Here is a 23,518-nt window from a genome sequence, read left to right on the forward strand (position 1 = left end):
CACCCAGGCCGCAGGCACGAGGGAGTGAATAAATCGTAAAGGGGGGGCTGTTCTTCGTAGGTACCACAACAGACCTTACCTCTCTCTCTCTCTCGCTCTCTCGCTCAAATTTCACTCAGTACACATGAGACAGGCGAAAGTGAAAGTGAGCTCCCCTCACCTTATCATTAGCCACTTTTACACAGAGATCCCGGAAATAAGGTTAGATGGAGATCCCACCTTTTTTCCACCATTGACCAGTTTACCCAGCCAAGCCAAAGGAGTAACAGAGGTGAGACAGGCTGGACTTTTACACAGCGGACTTGCGTTCTGGAATCAAAGGGCTGGTGATGCAGCACAGCGTATAGTGTGACTTATAACTTGCTCGTCAGAAATACCTTGAGCATAGCGGTGTTGCTAACCTCTCCAGAGTCAGCCTGTCTTTCACTGTTCCACAAATGTTAGCATGGATAGAGTCCTCCACCCGAAGTGTGATATGCTTGATATGCTTTACTATACACGGCCCACGCTCATTTTTAAACCTCCCGGCGCAGGAGAGACAACGGGTGCATATGGAGGCACTGGCATGGATTCTGCATCAGCCGCTGCTACATGCCACCCATGGCACAAAGCCACAGTACCTGTGGCATGTAACCGTGGCACCAGTAGCATGTAGCTGTATTGGCACCTGGGGCGGCTGCTGCAGGATCCATGCCAGTGTCTCCATATGCACCTGCTATCTTTCCAGTGTAAGGGTCACTATCATCAAAACGTCACACTGTGGTTGCAGAACAAGAGGTGTTCCTTTAACATAGCGTCCCACCTTTATCACGGCTCTGTTACTACCTCCAGAGGCATTACAAAGCCACGATAAAGGTGGGACCAAATGATCCCACCATTTCGTTTACACAGACATTGTTCCAGAATAAAGGTGAAATATTCCTGTAGCAGAAGTGCTACGTAAAAGGGTCTACCCCCCGAAAACCAACTGCATCACTAACACACCCATACACACACATGACGATGTCACTCACAACCCCCCATGTGCTGGTGCCTCCCAGGAGAAAACCTCTGGCTTAAAGAAATGATGCCCAACTAATTATCTACCATTTGGAAAAGAAATGCTTTCATCAAGCATACGGCTGCTGGGAGCTGAACTGGTCACATTTGGCTGTTGATGTGATATGTCAACACTACTGTACAAGTAAACTGTGGAGCCTGATTCCTTCTTTAAAAAAAGCACTGTATCATTACATTACTCAACTGAATTTTTTTTTTTACTCCAAACAGATCAGAAACCCACATAGATAAAATGGCCTATAGAATCTGAAATGAAAACACTGCAGTGCTTTTTATCCAGAAAAAGAACATAGCTTGTGAGTATTTACAGTCCATATAATATGGCAGTAATAGAATTCACAATCCATGACTAGTCCACATATGTTGTGACAAGCTTCATGAACAGTAACTCAAACAGCTTCGTGGTCAACTCAAAATATTGCCTGATAAAAACAAAACCTGGCAACAGAATAGCGGTGGAAGACAGTAATTCACAGTAAACCTGGTGTGCATAGTTGTCATTGGAAAAATTCCACGTAGTTTTCTATATTCCCACACATTACATATCGTTAGCCTCATAACAGAACTGTCTAAGTCATTCAATATATGGACAAAAATATTGGGACACGTTGAATTCAGGTGTTTCTTTTATAATGGGTCTGGGCAACAAAAGAATAATGACAAATGTCATAATATAGTTTTATATTTTGATAAATATCATTGTATTGGTTAGTTTTGTTTAAATTGTTATCTTTGCTTCCAAAATGCCTCAGAGATGGTTTTTACTTAATTTCTGTCAACATTGATTTTGTTTAAATCCATGTCTAGGATTTTAAATGTTCTCCCTCCAAATTTTTAAAATATTTTTCATGCTCTGACTGTAAATAATAATTTTGTACTCCAACTAACCATCTACTTTCTTCACATCTCAATTAGGAATAAAAATCTCCCAGTAAACTTTGAGGAAATATTAATGATTATAAACTATATGGACAAAAATATTGGGGTACATCATGGCTACAGCTGTAAGATGATGATGTTCATGCTGATTTTAGATATAAACATCACTAGTAAATAATATGATATTTATCACGATGTAAAACTATATTATGACATTTGTCATTATTGTTTTGTATCCTGGTCCCCTGTCAGAAAAGAAATACCTAAATTCAATGTGTCCCAATACTTTTGTCCATATAGTGTGTAACTTAGGTAATTATGCTATGAGGCCAATGATACGTGAGAAACAGCTTAAAGACTGAAACAGAACATTACAGAAAATAACTGTACTTGTCTTTACAGTGTATATTGCATCTGTTCAGATCAGTTTATTGACATCAACCTTCTTTTGTTTCTTCTAGATATTAAAACAGAGGACGGCCTGAGCCACTCTCCGGGGCAGACGGGACTCCTTGGTTACTCAAACTTCAGCAGCACTCCTCCCAGTCAAAGTCTCTACAGCTACTCGCACACACATGGTTAGTCCGTAACACTGTATGCACTGAATTAATGGACATGTACTCTTCAACATATTTGATTTCTTAACATCTACAAACTTGAGGAGCATCCATCCATCCTTTCTCCTCTTCTCTTCGTCGTCGTCCGCTTTCTCTTTACCACACCTGTTCTCTATTAGCTGCGGTCTGGACTCCTGGCGTCAAAAGTCTCCCCACCCCTCCTCTTTTCTTAGGGTCAGGCCCCCTTTCTCCATTCAGACCAACAACACAGCATGCATGAGTTTGCGTCTCGAAAAAAGCGAGAGTGAAAAAACATACAGTCGGAGAGGATGAAAAATAGAGAAGACAGAAGGGAGAAAACAAAAGAATGATAGAGAAAACAAAAGACGAGCAGAAGGTCTCACTAAAAAAGCAAGCGTATAAATGTCAGGAGCATGTGTCGCTTTTTGCCCACGTATTGCTGTTTGTGCACGAGGGTGTGTGTCTATGTGTGTGTGTATATATGTGTGTCTCTCGCTCTGCTGAACACATTCCTCAGTCGTCCGGCGCCCAAAGCATGACTCGCTCAGTACGACTTTATGGCTCTGAAAGCAGCATGAAATTGACCTTGTGTGCGAGAGGGGAGAGGTTAAGGTGCATTTTACAGAGGGTTGAGTAGGTTTAATGTTGCAAAAAGGGAACTGACATTGTTTCCACTATATAAAAGAGGCAGATGCACGAAACAATGTGCTGTAGAGGCAGTGTCTACATGACTTTGGACTCCATATGTTGTTCCAACTGTATGTCTTCCATTTTGAAACAATAAAGTCAGTGGGTTGTATTTCTCAAAAAAAAATTTCTAGTCAAAGAAGTATGTTTTTTAAGCTCCACACCAACAACAAGTTAAGGCTATTAGTTTTTGTAAAAAGGCCAGTTCAGAATTTATTACCGACAATAGAATGTGGTAGATGGTGGAGAAGCAGACAGGAGTGCAGACAAAGAACCTAAGCGTTGGCCTTTTGTCGACAGGTTAGTGTTGTAGTCCAAAGCACCCAAACTGAGATCAGGTAACCACCGTAGTGTATCAAGACTGAGACGAGACTAAGACTTTTAGGGGTTGATTCAAAGCTAAGACCTTACCTGATACACAACAAGGCAACTAATGCGAACCCCATCTTTCAAATAGCTCCACAAGTATGATATGATTGATGTTATGATACGGCCAAACCAGCTGTTTTTCCTGAAATAATCATCACTAAGGTTAAAAGCGGAATAGATGTGTATTTTTCATCTATGTTGGAAAGATTGCATGAGCTACAGCGGGTATTAACACTGATGTAACTTTGTAATCATTAGCTCCATAAATGTATGTGGCCTGTTCCACCACTGATTATCACAAAACAAAATGTAACGTAGGAACATTTTGTCTCCTTGAACCCCAAAACCCTTCAGTCTCTCACAAAATTCATACTGCATCAGTTACATAGCTAAATGCATGCTGAAAAAATTATGTAGCTGGCACAAATAGCTGACAAACAACCAAAACTAACTCCTAGAACAATCCTAATTTCTAAAATGAAGCTGATGAGGAAGTTTGTAAAAGTTGCACTTGACTCCCTTAGACTTACATTGAACACCAGGAGCCATTCTTTTCATATCCATTCCATTTGGATCTAATCAGTGGTCTGGTGGCCCATACATACATTTTTCCTCCATTAATCAGATCTCAGATCAAATACGAGCGGTGATGTCTGATGATAGTTCACTCACCTGCTGAGTGGGACTTACGGAATATCGGTTTATTTGATAAAGGAGTTTTTTAAACAGGTTCCACTAACAAGACTGTAAAATTATTTTATTTACAGAATATTTGACAAAGTTTACCGTTTTACACTTAGCATTAGCTCACCTCTGACACCTCCACAGCTCCACCCCCTTTGTCCAAATATGGTCACTTTCGGCTCTAAAATGTCAACATACCTAGGGTGCGATTTGTCAAAAAAGCAGAGAGGAGAGGGGGCTATCGGAGCGTGGGGGAGCAGCAGTTATATACATGGGGGTGCGGTCCATAACTAACGTAACTAACTGGCGTGAAACGAAAGTGAAACTTTACATATTTCAGCATCCAACTCCTGGGTTCTATTCGTCTATTATACAGCTGATTTGACACAAAATTTTCACAACTTCTAACTTGTATCCACTGGACACGCAAATTCTGGGCGTCATGAATTTGTCACATTTACCCCCCCTTTACAGCACCCCAGTGCATGGGGACGTTTGCGAATTCTGAGACTGCTGACAGTTTGGTTCAGGTGAACGTTAATACTCGTGATATAGGATATAAGTGGAAGAAAACTCAGCCACAACCTGCCTGTTATTTCAATTGGTTGGTTGCCCCCCCCCCCCCCCTATTCATTGAGCAGAAGTAGGGATGTAAAAACCATAGGGGGGGGGTGACATACCAATGGCCAACTCACAAACTACTGGCTTGAAAATGGCAGTTCAGACACTAATGGGTGACGTCCTGGTTCCTCTGTCCACTGTTTAGATACATTCTAAACCCAGAAACACACAGCATGAACATGTCACTAATCTGTACAGATCCAAACGTTTCAGATTAGACATGAGTGAAGTTATTGGTTGCATTTAAAGCAGGGTCTTAAATTGTGCACACTTATGCCAATATTGATTTTTTTAGACATGGTACTTACTGCTCTTGTTCTACTTCTTCATACTGAGGCTAACCGTTGTCTACTGTAGGTGATACACTGACTGTAGATAAGTAAGTCATATTAGACCAGTAAAAAAAATCCTTATAAACATAGTGAAATTGTAATGACCTCAAACATTGACTTCTTCAAAGTGTAATCTCACCTACTGCAACAATACCATCATTACACAGAACTGCTGATTCATGGAATTGCTGAAAAACAATGAGTATCTAAGAGAGTATATAAGAGGTGTCGAACATTTTGCTGTAATGCAAAATTTTACGTAAACACACTTTTGATCAGACCCTTACAGAAAATGTAAACCCCTCAGCTGAATCAACAAACAGTTTTCCAGAGTGTGTACTGTCGCTGAGTTTGAAGGACACTGTTCCCAAACAAAATACATATTTGTTTGAATATTTTTATGCATAAATCATTAACTGCAAACTTCAAATGGTATTAAATCTGCCACAACGTCCAAATGTTTGTAGAATTTCAGAAAGTTTCCATGTCATCCATTATACTGTACACAATACACACCACAAGAAGCCACTGCAGCATGTAAAAATGTACGTACAACTGAAACCAAATGGGAACGACGGGAGCCTTTTTCTGTTTACTCAAGAGACCTCCTGTATGTTTTTTCCTGTAGTTTCTTTGAAGATTGTTGAGTTGTTCGGGGAGGTTTCATTGCGGTTCTTCCACTGAGTCATTATTGTCCCGTTCATCATGCACTGTTGAATAAAAAAAAGAGGAAATGGAATTTGGGAGCCATAGAGGGAAGTGGACATCTGATTAAATAACAGAAGGTAGACTCCAGGAAATGATTCTCTAACAATAATTTCAGAAACCTTCAGGTCATGTTAGAGGCGAGTACATCTCTATAAATATTTTCTTATGCAGGTAATTTGTCGCATAGCTAGTAGTCAAAACAAACAGCTTCAGGTGTATTTCATGAAATGATACTGAGTCAACTTTGGAGCCGTTGCCTGATAAGTCTATTATTGAATAACCGTATCTTCAGTAAAAGTAAAAGCCACCCAGTCAATAAACAGATCCACTGAATAAGTGTGAACTAAACAAACTGTCCTCTATTTGTATACACATCCTCCAATTACAGTGCATACAGTGACCTGCATAAAAGGAACCATCCTAATAAAACAGTAATGGGGTGTACCATCACATTTATTTTTTTTAACCTGAAATGAGATATAAAATATACTCCATGTGTTTAACTAAACTGCGCAAGACTTTCACTTTGTGTGTTTGTGTATTTGTTTGGGACAGTGTCCACAGAAACAGAACTAGAATGAATCGTACAAATGAAGGTAATTGGAAGTAAAGGTCGACCAATATAAATTTTTTAGTGATAAGTAATCACTCAATAATGAAGATCTGAAAATAAAAGTAACCATAAAAACATTTAAACAATAATCATTTTTGAGCTACTGAGCTTTTTTTTTTTTTTTTTCAGTTGAAGTCAGAATTTCCATTTGAGAAACTTAATATTAGTAATCAGCTGTAATGGTAGTTCAGGTAGGTCCTACATCTACATTATCCACCTCTGTGATGCGTCTTAATGTGGTAGTCAACTGAGTCAACTACACTTTGGCAATAATGTGCTGATTTGTCAGGTATTGCTGTAAGTCCTAGTTAATGAACCTCTAATTGTAATTGTGAAACCCAATATTACATACCAAATTGTTTCAAAAGACTAAACAACTAGTGCAATGACAAAACTTTCTAATTGTCTATGCATTGATGTGAAAGAGGAATAAACCAAAAAGTACAAAAAAAAAAAAAAAAAAGTAACCTGGAAAAAACACTTACAGCCAGAGATATTATATTGCAAAAGAACATGCAAGAGGAACTAGAACAGAGTAAAACTGAGTGTACAATCAGCTCTGTTTTCAGTGTATATGTTGCTTGTGGGTCAACTAGTTTTAATAGTTGATGATGCGCAAGAAGAAAATGGTTTTGGGACGTATAATTGACTTACAAATTGCATTTGCAAAGCACATTTAATGTTGTGCAGTCTTTTATACAGTAATATTTGCAAAAACTCAAGCCAAACCTACAACTGGATAAAAACTAAACTAAAAATTGAATTAAACTATATATGCATTTTATAGCTGTCATCCAAGGCATCACTCATATATTCAGTTCATAATTTTCAAAAGTATTTAAAAACATAACACATTCACTGTAATAATTCATTTAAATAGTCATTAAATAAATAATTCACAAAATGCGGTTAATTCATAGAAAATACATTTTATTTGTTTGATTTAAAAACATAGAGGTAAGAGGGGAACCAAAATGTTTGTTCTGCATATTCACAGTGTCCCCAGGGGATAAGATTATTAGTATACTCCATGAGCCACATGAGGCTATCATGCACAACGTGTTCTACCTGTAAGGTCTGCAAAAGGACAATTCATAAGAACTGAGCTAAGAAATATAAAATATATCTTTTAAGAAGACACTGTGAAACCCTCTGTTTTATTCCTTTGGAGTCTATGCGGCCAATAAGGTAAAGTTTGTCAGTTTTCTTTGTTAATAAGTCATGTGAATGCTACGTGAAGCCAAATAAGCCTGTTATTTTATATGTGTGCTTTATTTTGTTTAATGGGCATTCATTTCATCATCTTGTGTCAAATCTTTATATTTTTGTAAGTTAATTTAAGTCTTAATATTTTACTTTCTTTAGTTCTGACGGCATTGTTTGGGCATCATCACTGTTGGGCAAGCTCAAGATTTGATTGTCCAAATAAATGGCTGTTAAAACCCAAGAACTATGTTGAGCCTTGATGAAACTCTGAGGGAGTAACACATTTGTTAAAAAAAATAAATACATAAATAAAGGAAACCAAATGACAAAATAAAAACCTCATGAAAATTATGGTAACTCTTCAGTAGTTACCACAACACATCTCTATGTTCTAGGATTGACAACCATGTCATACATGTACAAAAACAGACCACAATATCAAATATCAAGAGGAAAATCACAATATAGAAAAATCACAATGACCCACAGTAAGCATATGGATCTGACACTATTAGGGGAATTCATTCCTCTTCTGTACTGAGGAGTTCACAGCGTTCAATGATCTAAAGCTGGGATGTTACATCCCCAGAGCAGAAGTTTTACGAGAACCTACAAACAATGCACCTCTTTGCCCAGCTGGTTTCTAAAGTTCATCAATTCCTCCTTGGCCCCGTGCCCGGCCTTTCAGCAGATTTTCTCACACAAACACGTTCCATCTTTTAAAGATATTAGCTAACATATAACAAACAGAAAGAATGGAAACTAAGAAATGCTGTCCAGTGCCCTATAGGTGGAGGAGGTAAAATTACAGGAGAGTTCATTTCAATTAGACAAAACAAACTGTATTGACAGAAGCTCGATGCAAAAGATGCGGAGCAAGACAGCGTCACTGTGGGGAGGAATTGCTTGAAGGAAGACATTCCTTGGCTTGATTAGACTGAAACGATTCCCAGAGAAGCAGCAGCAGACTTTCCCACCTGTATTGTTATGTCAGACATAAATCACACTCTCAGCTCCTGCAGCGTTGAACTGTCACAGAGGAAGGAGTCGCTGGTTTATAGCTCATTATATCCTCCACACAGTTTCATAGATTAAGTATGATAATGTGAAATTATATCTGACATTGATTTGCAAATACAAGCACAAATGCAGTCCAATGTGTCATTAATTCATACCATCCCGTGTGATAAATTGGTACTGAAAGCTGACCTTTGTCTCGACATCATTCCTCAGGTGGTGGTATCTCATCTGGAATTTTTCAAGGCACTCATGCAATCTCCAGCTCAACCCCGTTTAACCCCACCCAGCAGGTGAGTAATGAGTCGCTAGATCAGATAGACATACATCTGATTCTCCTCTCTCTTAGTGTATGAGCGATATTGAAGTGTTTGGTAACCTCAGTTGTTGTCCTCTGTGTTTGCAGGACTTTTCAGCATACTCCAGCTACAGTCAGGGTCAGTACTCACCGTATTATAACTCACACTACAACAGCCCCTACCTAACCAGCAGCAACATCAGTCCTACTGCCATCACGGCTCCGGTGGCCTATCAGCACTCGGAGCACCCCGTCATGTTGCCCAATCACAGCCCAGAGTCACATACAGGTAACAAGTGATGACCTGAACATACAGTTTGATAAAAGGTGGACAACTGGTGATTTTTGTTCATTTTGCACCAATGACCCAGTTCATTAACCCTGTCATGCATATTGGCCACTACAGTGGACAGCTATTCTACATCTGTTCACTTGTATATTCATGGGTTTTGTTGTTTTAGTTCCATATGAGCTGACACAGTGGACACTTTTGCACCATCCAGTAATAATACACTGACATTCACATCATCACTGGAACTTTGCTGTTCTTGATAAACCTGATCTGCAGTGACATGTTTGAGTGTAAAGCAATTGATAATAAAAATTGGGAATATGATAAAATGTGAGAAAACATCAGATTAGCTGCATTAAAAATGTTTTTATTTTATAGTTTTCACACAGTATATTATTTTCTGATTTTGCATTCTTTGCTTCAAAAATTAAACACATGGTTGGATCTTAAATATTTTTTTCATTCATCTTATTTTGTTACTTTTAATTATATTTCTGATTATTTTATTGAATATTTTACCAGTTAAATCACCCAAAATTGCTTTATTTGACTTTGTTTTCTAGTAGTGGAATGAACCATAGTACATTTACTATGCTACATATACAAACCAAAAACAAATATTTTCAATAAAAAAAAAAATCACTTCACTCAAAAAAAAAAAAACCAAAACATTTTCAATCAAAGAAAAAAAGGGCTCAAATACAATTTTTTTGGGTCTTAAATATTTTTTTTGGCATTCAACACTTTTTTTTTCTTTGACTGAAAAGGGTTTTTTATTGCATTTTTTTTTTTTTTATTGAAAATATTTTTTATGGTTTTATGGTCTACCTTCATAAAAAATAGGTTAAAAAAAATTAAATCACATAGTTTTTTCATGCCTAAAGAGGAATAAAAACACTCAGGAATAAAATCGGCTAAGGTTCTCATAATTCATGCATGAAAGGGTTAAAAATTAACTGTGCTTATTTTATTCAATCATACAGAAAGCATGTTAATGAACATTCACATCTAGTGCTGGTCCTGTAGCTAATCACACTCTGTTGGGTTAAATAACTTAAGTTGGGTTATTTCAGTAACCCAGTAAAACCCAATCAATCACAAAAATGAGCAAAAAATACCCATATTTAATGTTTGTTTTTTTTTTTTATTTGAATTGGAGTAACACACAGAGTTAATATGATATTGACTGGGAAAACTGGGGGAAATCTGGCCAGTTGACTTCACTCATATTTACAAAAGGAATAGAATAATGACGTTACTCACCATCATGTGTAATGTGAGGAAAAGTTGCTCCACACGTTTTGCACAACACAACTAATGGACTGATGCTAACAGACTGCTGATTTCCAGTGAGGTAGCTTATTGTCTGATGTAAACTTCATGGTTATATTAAGTTAATTTAACATTATTTTTACTACAGTTTTACCATTTAAATGTTTCCTGAGAAAAGACAGTTGGAGTTCAGGTTCAGTTAAACCACAATCTGAATGAAACAAAGCCTCAATATCAGGATGCATTACTAACTCAACATGCCAGGTCCTTGTTTCCAGTCCTTGCTTAAACCTACCCACACTGTGAATCAATTACCTGGAAGTCATTTTTAATTTGCAGTAACAAAAACAAAACCAGGACACAGTCATGTCAAATAGACATATTAAAGAGAACATACAACAGTCCAGACAAAAGCAAACAAAGACAATTAGGAGTAAAAATGAACATTGACTGAGCCACTACTACATATTATGGCATCATGTTGTTGTTTTGTTTTTGTTTTTTTAATCTTTTTATGAGCAATGTAACAGAGCATACAAAGGAGCATAAATACAATGCATTCATTATACATTGCCTTTTTATATCATTTTTCCCCATTCCCAATCCAACCCCAAGGCCCTCCGAGAAGGGGCAACAGCAGAAACAAGAACATCACAACAGTCTCTGAGCAGTAGAAAATCAAATAAGTACAAGCAGTATCAAATCTGTGGTGTACAAGAATATTAACTGAGCTAATGGAAATAAAATTAAAAAAAATAAATAAATAAAATCATAGCTTGTAGATACCTGTGTTTACTTTTAAATATTAGACATCACCTAGATGTATCAAATGTGACAATAATTGGTAGACAGAACAAATTACAACAAAAAACAACAATACCTAAACAATAATAAAACAGTGTAGGGTGGAGGTGTGAGAGATCAATCTGAAGGCAGCATTTGTAAAGACTGAAAGTAATCTAAAAAAGATTGCCATTTATTAAAGAATTTAGTTGAGGAGCCTTGTAGTGAGAGTCTAATCTTTTCTAATTTAAGAAAAAACATAACATCTCTAAGCCAAAATGAAATAGACGGGGGTTTAGGAGACTTCCACAAAATTAAGATACGTCGTCTTGCAAGGAGGGATGTAAAAGCTATTATATCAGACTCTATTTGGTTAAAACAGGAGTCAACAGGGAGCCCAAATATTGCTATAAAAGGGTGAATATTGATATTTTTTCTAAGAATATTAGTCATGATCATAAAGTAATCACCTCAAAATTTCAGTAACTTAGGACAGGAAAAGAACATATGAGTTAAGTTGCAGGGAGATCCTAGACACTTGTCACATTGGTCCACAATATTTGGATAGATTGCAGAGAGTCAAGATTTTGATAAATGGATTCTATGCAACACTTTAAACTGAATAAGTGGCATCGTGTTGGTTTGTCAGTAATTGCTGTTCTATATCTGGAAAATGATTTGAGCAATGTGATGTTCCTTATTTATGTTGGTATGTTCCTGGTCAAAAGGAAAATGCAGACAGCCCAAAGGCACTTTTCTGTGTAGTATTTTAACAATACCCTCTCATACAGTACCAGTACATAATCAAATTTGAGGTAACAGATGGGATTAAATCTTGTAAATTCATTGTTCAAAGCATTTTGAAATCAGATTAGATCGTATTAGCTAGTCTTGGTTTTGGCCATAGAGAAAAACGTCAGTATGTGCCATTTTGGTTGTATATATAATAGCTGTAATCCCAAAGGTCAGGATTATTCTGATGCTGCCAGAAAGTTGGATTCTGGGAGGATTTCAAGCACAAACACAGACCAAAGAATATATAGGCTTATGTTTTTATTTACATTTTGCATTTGATCTGTTTAACTATGAAGTGATTAAGAAAGTAAAGTCAACATTAATCCACCAATGAGGTCCTTCTGTACAGTAAAGTGAAAAAAACAAATGTCCACATTAAAAAAATCCCCCCATAACTGTTAATATTAACTAAGAGGTTTACAAGTTGTCCTGTTTTCTGTCAGTTTATATCTTAGGTGAACCCATATTACCTGTTGTTCTTTACATAACTACTCTGTAGATGTCTTGTACATTTGGTAATTGTGAAAAAAGCTGTAATGTATGTGTATCAGAATTATCCAGTTCATTATGGTTTTGAAAACCCAGAAAGAACATGAGACCGGATGATAAAAACATGGAATGATGGTGATCCAGATTTAACAAGTGAACCCTTGCTTTACATTTTTTCTCCGTTGCTTTGGTACATTTCTCAAATCATCCTCGACGTTTGCAAAACAGTAAGTGTATTTCTTAAAACAATTCATACAAATAGCAAAAACACCATGGATTTACCTGCAAAAGCCGTATCTTGCTCAAAATCTTTAGCTCATCTCTCAAAAGTAAATATCTGTGTCAATGAACATGTCAGTGCCATCAAATAACAAATCCTTGTGTCATCGTGTACAGATAATACAATCCAATTGCTTCGTCATGTTGTTAATATAACAGTGTACTCTGAAGGGATGTTCTGATGTAAACTACGGCTAAAGTTTGGATGACAGTTATTGTAAATTGTAAGTTAGACCTTAGTGTATGTTGTGGTATGTTGATTGGAAGAGACTGGATAAGATTGACATTTTCGCTCTTACTGTTTGTACTGTAATTTGTTGACGGGCCATGTCATTGTAATACAGAAAGGAAAAGACAGCACTGCATAGCACAAAGAAAAAAACAAAAAACACAAAAGTAAAAATGTTAACATAAGAGAGTCTCCTTAAGGAAAACTGTCCATGTAGTGGAGTAGGAATTACAGTGCAGTCTTCCTACACCTCCTGATATTCCTGTCTGTTGAGCCACAAATTCTCATCCACATCACAGTGAATATGTCCTCGGCCTCTTCTGCCTCTTCCTCTGTTTTGCCTCCCAACTCCTCCACCTCACAGCGTTACTCCTCTTCCTCTTCTTCTTCTCTCTGGCTGTTGACCCCATCCAATCCCTTGTCCTTCCATTGTCAGACATTGTAACATTGTCTGGTAAAGGTTCATCCTGTCTTACACAGATAATTATTATAGGTAATTCCTTTATCAGACAGGGGTACTTGTGTGTTTACCTGCTTTACTAGTTTCAGCAACTTCTTGTAGCCTTCGTCAGAAGCATTACATGATGTTGCTGATCAAAGAGGCCTTTGAGATACCGAAACTCACGCCAAGGACAACAAGAAAAGCACTCAGAGAGCACAGACCTCCGCCAAGACAGATCTGCCCCCCCATCACCACCAAAATTCAATAATTTCTTCCTTGTGCCAGTATCAACATTTCCTGAAAAATTCACGAAAATCCGTCCATAACTTTTTGAGTTATCTTGCTAACAAACAAACATGCAAACAAACACACATGCAAACACTCAAAGCAAAGCGATCACAATACCTCCTGGCAGAGGTAATGAACAGGGACAACAGCGCATCACACCTGGGATGTGGTCAGAAGAGGTCAGACAGCAAGGGGTGTAAACCCTCCCTGCTTTCTGGCCAGGCCTCCTGAGCAGCCAATAAGACACGTCACAGCAACATCATGTGATGCTTCTGATGAAGGCTACAGGAAGTAGCTGAAACTAGAAAAGCAGATAAACAAACAGCTACCCCTGTCTGATAAAGGAATTACCTACAAGAATTGTAACGTTGTGTTGTTCTCCGGCTATATGTATATGTATATGTATATATATATATATATATATATATATATATATATATATATATATATATATATATATATATATATATATATATATATATATATATATATGTGTGTGTGTGTGTGTGTGTGTGTATATATATATATATATGTATATATAAAATGCTTCACACATTTCCCTTCGTTAAAGAAAGTCAAGATTCACCTGGGAGCAATTTACCAATTCAGGACAGATTTAGAAAAAAAAAGCCTAATGGAAATGTATAGAAATATGCTTGACATATTATGACAACTTGTTCAACCATTTTGCATGTGAAGACTTATGCTATGAACTAATGCCTAAATGTGTGTGGGGGGGTTAACAGAGACCCATTATAATGCATTTTGATCAACATGACATAAGCAAATGATAATGTCGGAAACCGCATGGAATTGTACATAATCATTTGCATGGATGTACCAAAGTCTTTGCAACTTGTTCAAAGAAAAACTGCTGTTTTGATGTGCACATTAATGATGTGAAAACTGAACAAGTAGTTTTGAGAATTTCAATTCTGATCTGAGAAATGTACCAAAGCAACTGAGAAAAACTGTAATAAATCATCAAGTCATCTGTAACAGCTTGTATACAGACGTCAATTAGTAATTTCCTTTTGTGTGTTGTTGTTTTTGTGCGATCTAGGGGAGTACCACCCACCGCCCAGCCCCCCCACACCAGGTAAAGAGGAGGGGGTCCCCGCACGACGAGGGTCAGATGGGAAGTTGAGGGGGAGGAAAAGAGTCAATGACCCTGCCCCCCCTCTGGACTCCGATATAGAGGTAACCACACACACACAATGATGAAAATTCTATTTATATTTATCTTTCTCTGTGTCTCTCTCACATAAACTTTCATGAGGTTAACATTACACACTGTATCTGTTATTTCACTGCAGCGAGTGTTTATCTGGGACCTGGATGAAACCATCATCATTTTCCATTCGCTCCTCACGGGAACCTTCCCCTCACGATATGGCAAGGTAATGGCAGTGGGATGGATAGATAGATAGATAGATAGATAGATAGATAGATAGATAGATAGATAGATAGATAGATAGATAGATAGATAGATAGATAGATAGATAGATAGATAGATAGATAGATAGATAGATAGATAGATAGATAGATAGATAGATAGATAGATAGATAGAAAAATAACCATCTCATAAAAATATGGTAATTTTCTATAATTAAAATACAGTTTTTTTGCCCTAACATTACATGACATTTTGCATATTTTTTTGACTTTTTTAATGTTTAATAAAGAATATTTTCATGTATTAAAACAATCAAATTACATATATATATATAAAATTTTCAATGAGACTAAGTTCTACAATCCACTGATAAAAACTGTATTTGGACAGTTTATCAGAGTTTATACATGTTATACATTCACAAAAATACATTTATTCAACATTTTTGTTGTGAAACTTCCCATAATTACAAAAGATATTTGTCAATTAACAAACAAGTCTTGTTAAACTTACAGAACAAATACTTCTTTTACGGTTAATTGTCAGTAATTTTATCTCATTTTACTATTTTTTTTTACAGTATTAAACTTTAAATTAACAGTTTAATCTCATAAATAGAAAATAAATATTTGTGAAATTATGATACATTTGCAAAGGTATTTTAACTGTATTTTTCTGTGAAAAAAGAAAAAAATTCTTTTAAAAAATTGAAATTTCATGGTTATTCACAGTTACAGTTTTTTCATGTTATTTTACAGTTGACCTGTAAAATCACAGTCTGTTTTTGTAATTTCATTGATATTGTCCTGTATCTTGAAAGTACAGGAAAAATCTGTAAAATAAACAGTGAAAATTCTGTTAAATTACAGATGTTTTTTACAGTGTCGATAGATAGATAGATAGATAGATAGATAGATAGATAGATAGATAGATAGATAGATAGATAGATAGATAGATAGATAGGTAGATAGATAGATAGATAGATAGATAGATAGATAGATAGATAGATAGATAGATAGATAGATAGATAGATAGATAGATAGATAGATAGATAGATAGATAGATAGATTGATTGATTGATTGATTGATTGATTGATTGATTGATTGATTGATTGATCCCACAGTGGGTCATTCTGTTGACAGTCTCCAGTACAGTTTCAGTGGCTCATAGAACAGTATACATAAAAGTGTGTCATTTACCGTCAGATGTGCACTGTTACTATTAGACATGACAACAGATTATTAGATTGTAGGACGGCACCGTTACAATAGCAAACAGAGCAATGCTGCTTTAGTCAAATCATCCTGGTATGAACGTTAAAATGCTTATTTGACTAACAGTCAAGGGTTCGTCTGCGTGAGCCAAGTCCACGACCTCTTATCCATGAGCATTTTCACACGCTGGCTGTTTTTGTCCTTCTGCCCTCTTGTTTCTTTTCATAATGCACTGAGGTTGTTTAGCTACCCCAATGTCCCGCGGCGTGATTGACAGTCAGCGGGACCTTTACATAACAGACAGGCAGCTGACGGCGGTGCATTTCTCATATTTGGCCGTGGATCTGTGTTTTAAATTCTCACGATCCCCCTGTGGGTTGACACAAGGCTGATGGGAGTTTGGGATGAGAGCAGCGTTTTTCTGATCGGTTCAGCTCCCCAGTAGGCAGGCCATGCTCACTCACAGTTGTTTCTTTTTCTTTCTTTTCTGCTACGGATAGTGCAAAGAAAGGGGGGGGAGGAAAAAATGGTAGGGGAAGAGTGCATGTGTTGAAATGTGACTCATGTGCCAAAAATTCCTGATTCCTCCCACCGTCCAAACACCCCGCTGTTGGAACCAGGCGAGCTCAGTTGGACAGATTCTGACATCAAAACTCAGACATGCAGCAGAGGAATTAGATGAATGACAGCGGAAAAACAGATTAACAGTCCAAAGCGTCAAGACATCTTACAAGCTAGCAATGTTTTCTTTCTTTTTTTTTCCCCTCCCCTTATAAAATCTGCAGCTTACTCATCAGTCTCTTGGCATGAATTTATCAACCACTCTATCTGTTTCAGTCGAGTTTTAACAGGCCGGGGCTCTTCCCATTAGACTCAGACTATTAAACTCTTACCATAAACAAATGTTTGGAACTATACTTTAAAATGGGGTCAAAGTCCGGTTTGCTGAAAAGACTAATGGTGCGTTGAAAGACAGTTGTTTTCAGCCAAACGTGAACGGAGACCCACATGAGAAGCTGATTCCCCTTCCTTGTAACCTATCTTCCATTATCTCATCTATCATGCAGCGACCTGCACGTTCCTCTAGTGCTTGAGTTTTCTTCCTTTGCTCTGTCTTTTATATCAAAAATCTCCGGTGGGAACAGAATTCTTTGGGTGCTTTGTTTCCTTTGTTTTCCACTCAGAGTCTAGCGTGGGGTTACCAGGTAAAAAAAGGCTTTTATTTGTGTTTGGTGCCTCTGTATATGGACAGCCTTCGCCTTTCGAGGAAGGTGATTATAGATAATTACTTCAATTATTAGACAAGTAGAATAACCCTCTGTTAAGCCCTTAACCCCTCCCTCCTCATTCTCTCCATTCATCCCTTCCCTTTCTGGCCGCTGTTTCTCAATCCTCCACCCTTGTCATGTTCCTCCTCCTGCTGAACTTTTTCCAACCCTTCATCTTCACTTCCTTCTTTCTCTTTACACCCATTTTTTTTTCTAGAGGAAGGTTATAGCAGTCATCATTTGACCCGCTTGTGTCATCAAAAGCACATTTCTGCCATTTTGAAGCAGGAGACAGCTCAGCTTGTCATTTTATACGCACTAATCTCACATTCACCTTTGGCTGACACCGCTCTCATGAACCAGTCTCGCTGCCAAGGACGAGACGACGCTGCCATCAAAACAATGCGCCACACAGACATGTACACACACCTGCCTTTGTAGTCTTCAACAACAATGTGCCCACGCTGTTTGTCAGCCTGGTGCGCAATATGATTTATGTGTTTCTACAGATGGTAATTTGCCTATTAAGAAACAAAAATCAAATGAAGGTAATGCAACGCCAAGGTATTTGCACAGGGAAAAAAAACTGAATTCTGTTTTTGTGGTAAATCAATCAAAACTAGTAGTTCCCTCGATAATATGGAAAGTAAAATGCTAAATAATATGCAAGATGTGCTTACTATGTGATTTGTTAAAGCAGATTTTTACAATCTTTCTTTTTTATTTGACACTAAGAAAACAAAAGTAAGTAGCTGGTTAAATAAATTGATTAGACAGACTAGGAGACAGGCATCAGGATGAAACGTAACCAAACAAATTTTTCAAAGAAGTTTAAATTAGGATCACATAAGATAAGAATCAGCAATGTGTTTGATTGACAGATAAATATGCACACCTGCCTCTTCCTGAAACCTGTTTATGTCAATCCAGTTGATGAGTTTGCAGAGGAAATAAAGGAAAGCCGTTTAGGGAGACACGGAGGCGGCTGCATTGACAAGGCTGTGTTACTGACAGGAATAATAAGGTTTAATAATCGGATTTAAAGCTCTCCACCCAATCAATCAGTCAATCTCAGCCTTGGCTCAAAATTTTCATATTTAGTAAGTAATTATGAGGAGTTTAGCTCTTTATGTCAGCAGCAACGGGTCTTGTTTTTATTAACTGCGTCCAACCAGTAATTATTTACAGACTTCTTATTTAATGTGTTGAAATGTGTGACTTTGGTTGATGATAAATAGATATGTGTTGGTATGATCCCTGAGGGGGAATTGGTTTTCACAGTTTACATACAGCATTGAGCAAGACACCTATAGGATGATTAATGGCATTTAAAATGTGTTGAGGAGATCACTTATTATCTTAAAAACAGATCAGTGATTGCTGTATATATTAACCCAAATGATTTTTCTCTATATTTAGCCTTTTTTAAGTGATTTATCTCCATTTGTTGTAACATTATCATCTTTGTTTTGCTTTTTTTGGTGAAAATCAGGTATTTTTCAATATTTAATTTACTGATCATGTAGATCAGGGGTGTCAAACATGTGGCCCGGGGGCCAAATGCGGCCCGCCAAAGGGTCCAGTCCGGCCCTTGGGATGTTTTTGCAAAGTCAAAAATTCCACAGTCTTGAATTGAATTAAGCAAAAAAAAAAAAAAAATTAGCTTGAATTAAGGAAAAAAAGGTTGAATTAAGCAAAAAAAAAAAAAATCTTCAATTAAGTAAAAAAAAAAACCCAAAATCTTAAATTTAGCAAAAAATCTTGAATTAAGCAAAAAAATATTGAATTAACAACTTCAAATTTATTTCTTTGTTTTAGTGCAAAAAATAACATTAAATTATGAAAATATTTACATTTACAAACTATCCTGTAACAATAAATGTGAATAACCTGAACAAATATGAGCAACCTGAAAGAAAGAAAGAAAATTAAGCACAATTTTAACTATTTTCTGCCTGTTACTAAGTGTTTAGTGTCTTTGTAGATCTGATCCATAATGCACATGTAGAAATGATAAGTTGAGGCAGAATATTGTTAAAATTGCACTCATTTTTCTCAAGAAATTTCAGTTTTTTCAGGTTATTCACACCTTTTTTGTTTGGATAGTTTATAAAAGTAAGAATTTTCATAATTTAATGTTTTTTTTTTCTTTACTCTAAAACAAAGACAAAAATTTAGAGTTGTCATTATTTATATATTATTATGTTATTTTTTTACTGGTCCGGCCCACTGGAGATCAAATTTAGCTGAATGTGGCCCCTGAACTAAAATGAGTTTGACACCCCTGATGTAGATGGTCATAAAAGTTCAGAGTAAAGTTGAGAGTTGTTATATCAGAAACAGTGAAAACTGAAGAAAAAGTGACTTTTTCAGTAAAATCTATCATTAACACAAACCCAGTGTGTCCATCCACTGTCATTTATCAAATTTCATGGGTTTTACTGGTGAATCAATAAAGTTGTAGAAGATGACAGTGTTTCCATGTTCACTACAGAGCCTCTGAACGTCCAAATGGGTCATTTCTGATGACCATGAAAAGATGACAAACTGTATTTTACATGTATTGATAGAATTAGTGGATCAACAAGTATTAAACACTTTAGATCAGTAGATGGTTTTGTTAGTCTGTGACTGTTTGGGTCTTTAGGGGTTAAAACAGATGAATAGATGTCTATTTTTATTTTATTATTTGTTTTGAAGGATTTTCTGTCACAGTTCTTAGCAGCGTAAATAAAGCTTCATTATAACTTTGTACATGTAAGTTAATGTTGGCAGCTGATCTGTTTTGCCTCTTTTTGCCTTCATCAGGACTCTTCCAGGGCGGTGTCTCTGGGTTTGTGGATGGAGGAGATGATCTTCAATCTGGCTGACTCAAAGCTCTTCTTCAATGACCTAGAGGTGAGATTCAACATAAGGAGGCATCATTTTAAGCAAAATGCAGAATTTTTTCCTTAAAACTCACTTGATCTTGTTTTTTTTTTTTTGTTTTTATTCCAATACTAATGATTTTTTCCAATAAGCTGAGAAAATCGGCAAAAAAAAACATATCCAGTGGTGTAAGTTGGCATACTGTTGACCAGAAAACCTTCCCAACAGCCTAGCGGTTAGAGGTTTGACATTTCGATGCTGTTTTCTTAATTGATATAAAGCACAGTGGCAGCCGTTGTAGAAATCCTCTCACTCAACATCTCTCTTGGGTTAATTCTTACCAAAGCATTTTCCAAGCAATTTGTCCTCCAGGGATATTAAAAAAATGTGGTAACTGTTGGAATTATTACTCTCAACCCTATCCAGTTGCTTAAAGATCCATGATGCAACCCCTAGAAGTGATGAGTTTTAAAAAGAAGAAAAGAAGTCCAAGTGGATAATAAAATGTTGTTTGACTACCTGCTAGTGACAGAGCAGTGCATATGTTTTTTGTCCCGCATTCTCTGGCCTTGTTCTGACAAAGAAAAAGATTAGAGGGGGATGCAGAGAGAGAACAAGCATACTTTGTGTTGTAATTATAGGTGTGTGTCTGAGTATCTGAGGGGAAAATTAGTCAAACAGGAATAGGAACAGTCAAGAGGAGGGAAAGGAGCCAGCGAAGCCATTTGCAAACCCAGTTTTTATCCCCTCTTTTGTTGTCAGGGCTCAGTAAATCTCCAAAGCGGCATAAACCACGGCGAGCTGACAACTCCTGTTAAGTCCTGAGGTACAATTATCATGTCAGTACCTACATCAGCGGTTTTGAGTATTATCAGTGCTGTCATGACCGTAATACCAACAGAAGATCATAAACTCATAATGACCTTCTGATTAACCCGTAAAGACCCAGTGCTACTTTTGTGGCACTTACAAAAGCCTTTAAGTGATTTATCCCCATTTATTACCTCCGCCAAGGAGGTTATGTTTTTGCCGGCGTTGGTTTGTTTGTTTGTTTGTCTGTCTGTCCGTGTTCAAAATAACTTGAAAAGTTATGGACGGATTTGGATGAAAATTTCAGAAAATGTCGATACTGGCGCAAGGAATAAATGATTAAATTTTGGTGGTGATCGAGGGGGACGACTGATGTGCCTGGGCGGAGGTCTGTGCTCTCCGAGTGCTTTTCTAGTTATAATATTATCCTCTGCATTTTGCGTCTTTTTAAGTAAAAATCATGTATTTTCCTATGTTTAATTTACTGATCATGTAGATGTTCATTAAAGCTCATATTAAGGTTAAGACTGATTATATCAGAAATAGAGAAAACTGAAGAAAAAGTGACTTTTACAGTTAAAATATCATTAACTGAACATAAACCCAGCATGTCCATTCACTGTCATTGCCAACTCAATGGGTTTTACTGGTGAATCAATGTTGTAGAAGATGATTGTGTTTCCATGGTCACTATGGAGTAACATTATCATCTTTATTTTGCTTTTTTTTTGTGAAAATCAGGTATTTTTCTATATTTCATTTCCTGATCATGTAGATGTTCATAAAAGTTCAGAGTAAAGTTGAGGGTTGTTATATCAGAAACAGTGAAAACTGAAGAAAAAGGGACTTTTTCAGTAAAATCTATTATTAACACAAACCCAGTGTGTCCATCCACTTTCATTTATCAAATTCCATGGGTTTTACTGGTGAATCAATGAAGTTGTAGAAGATGAAGGTGTTTCCACGTTCACTATGGAGCCTCTGAACGTCCAGATGGGTCATACGTGATGACCATGAAAAGATGACAAACTGCATTTTACACCAATTATTTACAGGAATTGATAGGATTAGTGGATCAGAAGTTATTACACATTTTAGTTTGGTAGATGGTTTTGGTCGATGGTGGCTGTTTGGCTCTTTATGGGTTAATCCATGTCAGAATTTCCACATTATAAATATTATTAGGTGATTACTGTGGCTGATTTCCTGCTCCTATTACTTACATTAGACTCCTCTGGGCACCGGATCAGTCTGCAGCCACAGTGTTTTTTCAGTGCTGTACAGGTCCTTTCAGCATGGGCAGTGGTGTAGGGTGTGCAGGGGCCGATGCCACCTGAGTGGGAGGTGGGCTGTGGCCTCTGGGAATTGAGTTATGCAGAGATGGAGGGATGATGAGGTAGCGTCTCCTTCTGTCTCAATATGGCTGAAATGTGATAGTGCAGCCTGTCTGTCCAGGTGGACTGTGTGACAACAAGGAGTTTACACGTATACAGTCCATTTGTATGTGGATGTGTAGACTGGGAAAGAGAAAGCTGCTGCGTTATGTGTTTTCTCAGGCTATCATCACTGATCCCTGTTTTGTTTTCATCCCACATATCATACTTATCCAAAGCTGTTTTCATGCTTCTTATTTAACTCCTGATTGATGAAGGTGTTTTGGCTGTAGTCTAATATTTAAGCTACAGTGTGGTTTTAGTCCCTGTGGTTTGGTTGGTTGCATTAACATCCAATAGAGAGAAACAACACCCAGACCACTGTGCTTGACAAAGACAATGGCCCTTTCTTGGAGGCTTTTTTTTTTTAAACCAAAAGGCTGGATGCAGACTTACTTTACTGTGTTTAACTATGTGGTTCTGCTAGAATGGCCCAACCACACTGACTGTGTCCTGCATCATCGGCGCCTTGCAGTCCTGTGTCCTGACACCTTATTTCCTCCTTCCTTGTCTGTATTTTAATCTCCTTTCTTATTCCTCTAGCTGCTATCACTCCCGGAGGCTCCCCGTCTTTAAGAGTACAGATCTGCCTGTACAGAGCTGCTCT

The 23,518-nt window shown here is 37.1% G+C and overlaps 1 protein-coding gene across 2 annotated transcripts in view; it reads left to right on the forward strand.

Moving 5' to 3' along the window:
• eya2 (EYA transcriptional coactivator and phosphatase 2) overlaps positions 1 to 23,518 on the forward strand; it is a 49,066-nt gene that overhangs the window by 19,851 nt on the left and 5,697 nt on the right. For both annotated transcript variants that reach the window (XM_030134058.1, XM_030134057.1), the window contains exons 5-10: positions 2,400 to 2,516; positions 8,970 to 9,046; positions 9,160 to 9,340; positions 14,984 to 15,120; positions 15,237 to 15,320; positions 20,609 to 20,698. In XM_030134058.1, coding sequence (XP_029989918.1) covers positions 2,400 to 2,516; positions 8,970 to 9,046; positions 9,160 to 9,340; positions 14,984 to 15,120; positions 15,237 to 15,320; positions 20,609 to 20,698 — 686 coding nt within the window. The remainder of the gene's footprint in view (positions 1 to 2,399; positions 2,517 to 8,969; positions 9,047 to 9,159; positions 9,341 to 14,983; positions 15,121 to 15,236; positions 15,321 to 20,608; positions 20,699 to 23,518) is intronic.

Source organism: Sphaeramia orbicularis, chromosome 5, assembly GCF_902148855.1.
Source record: "Sphaeramia orbicularis chromosome 5, fSphaOr1.1, whole genome shotgun sequence".
In the NCBI taxonomy this organism is placed as follows: domain Eukaryota; kingdom Metazoa; phylum Chordata; class Actinopteri; order Kurtiformes; family Apogonidae; genus Sphaeramia; species Sphaeramia orbicularis.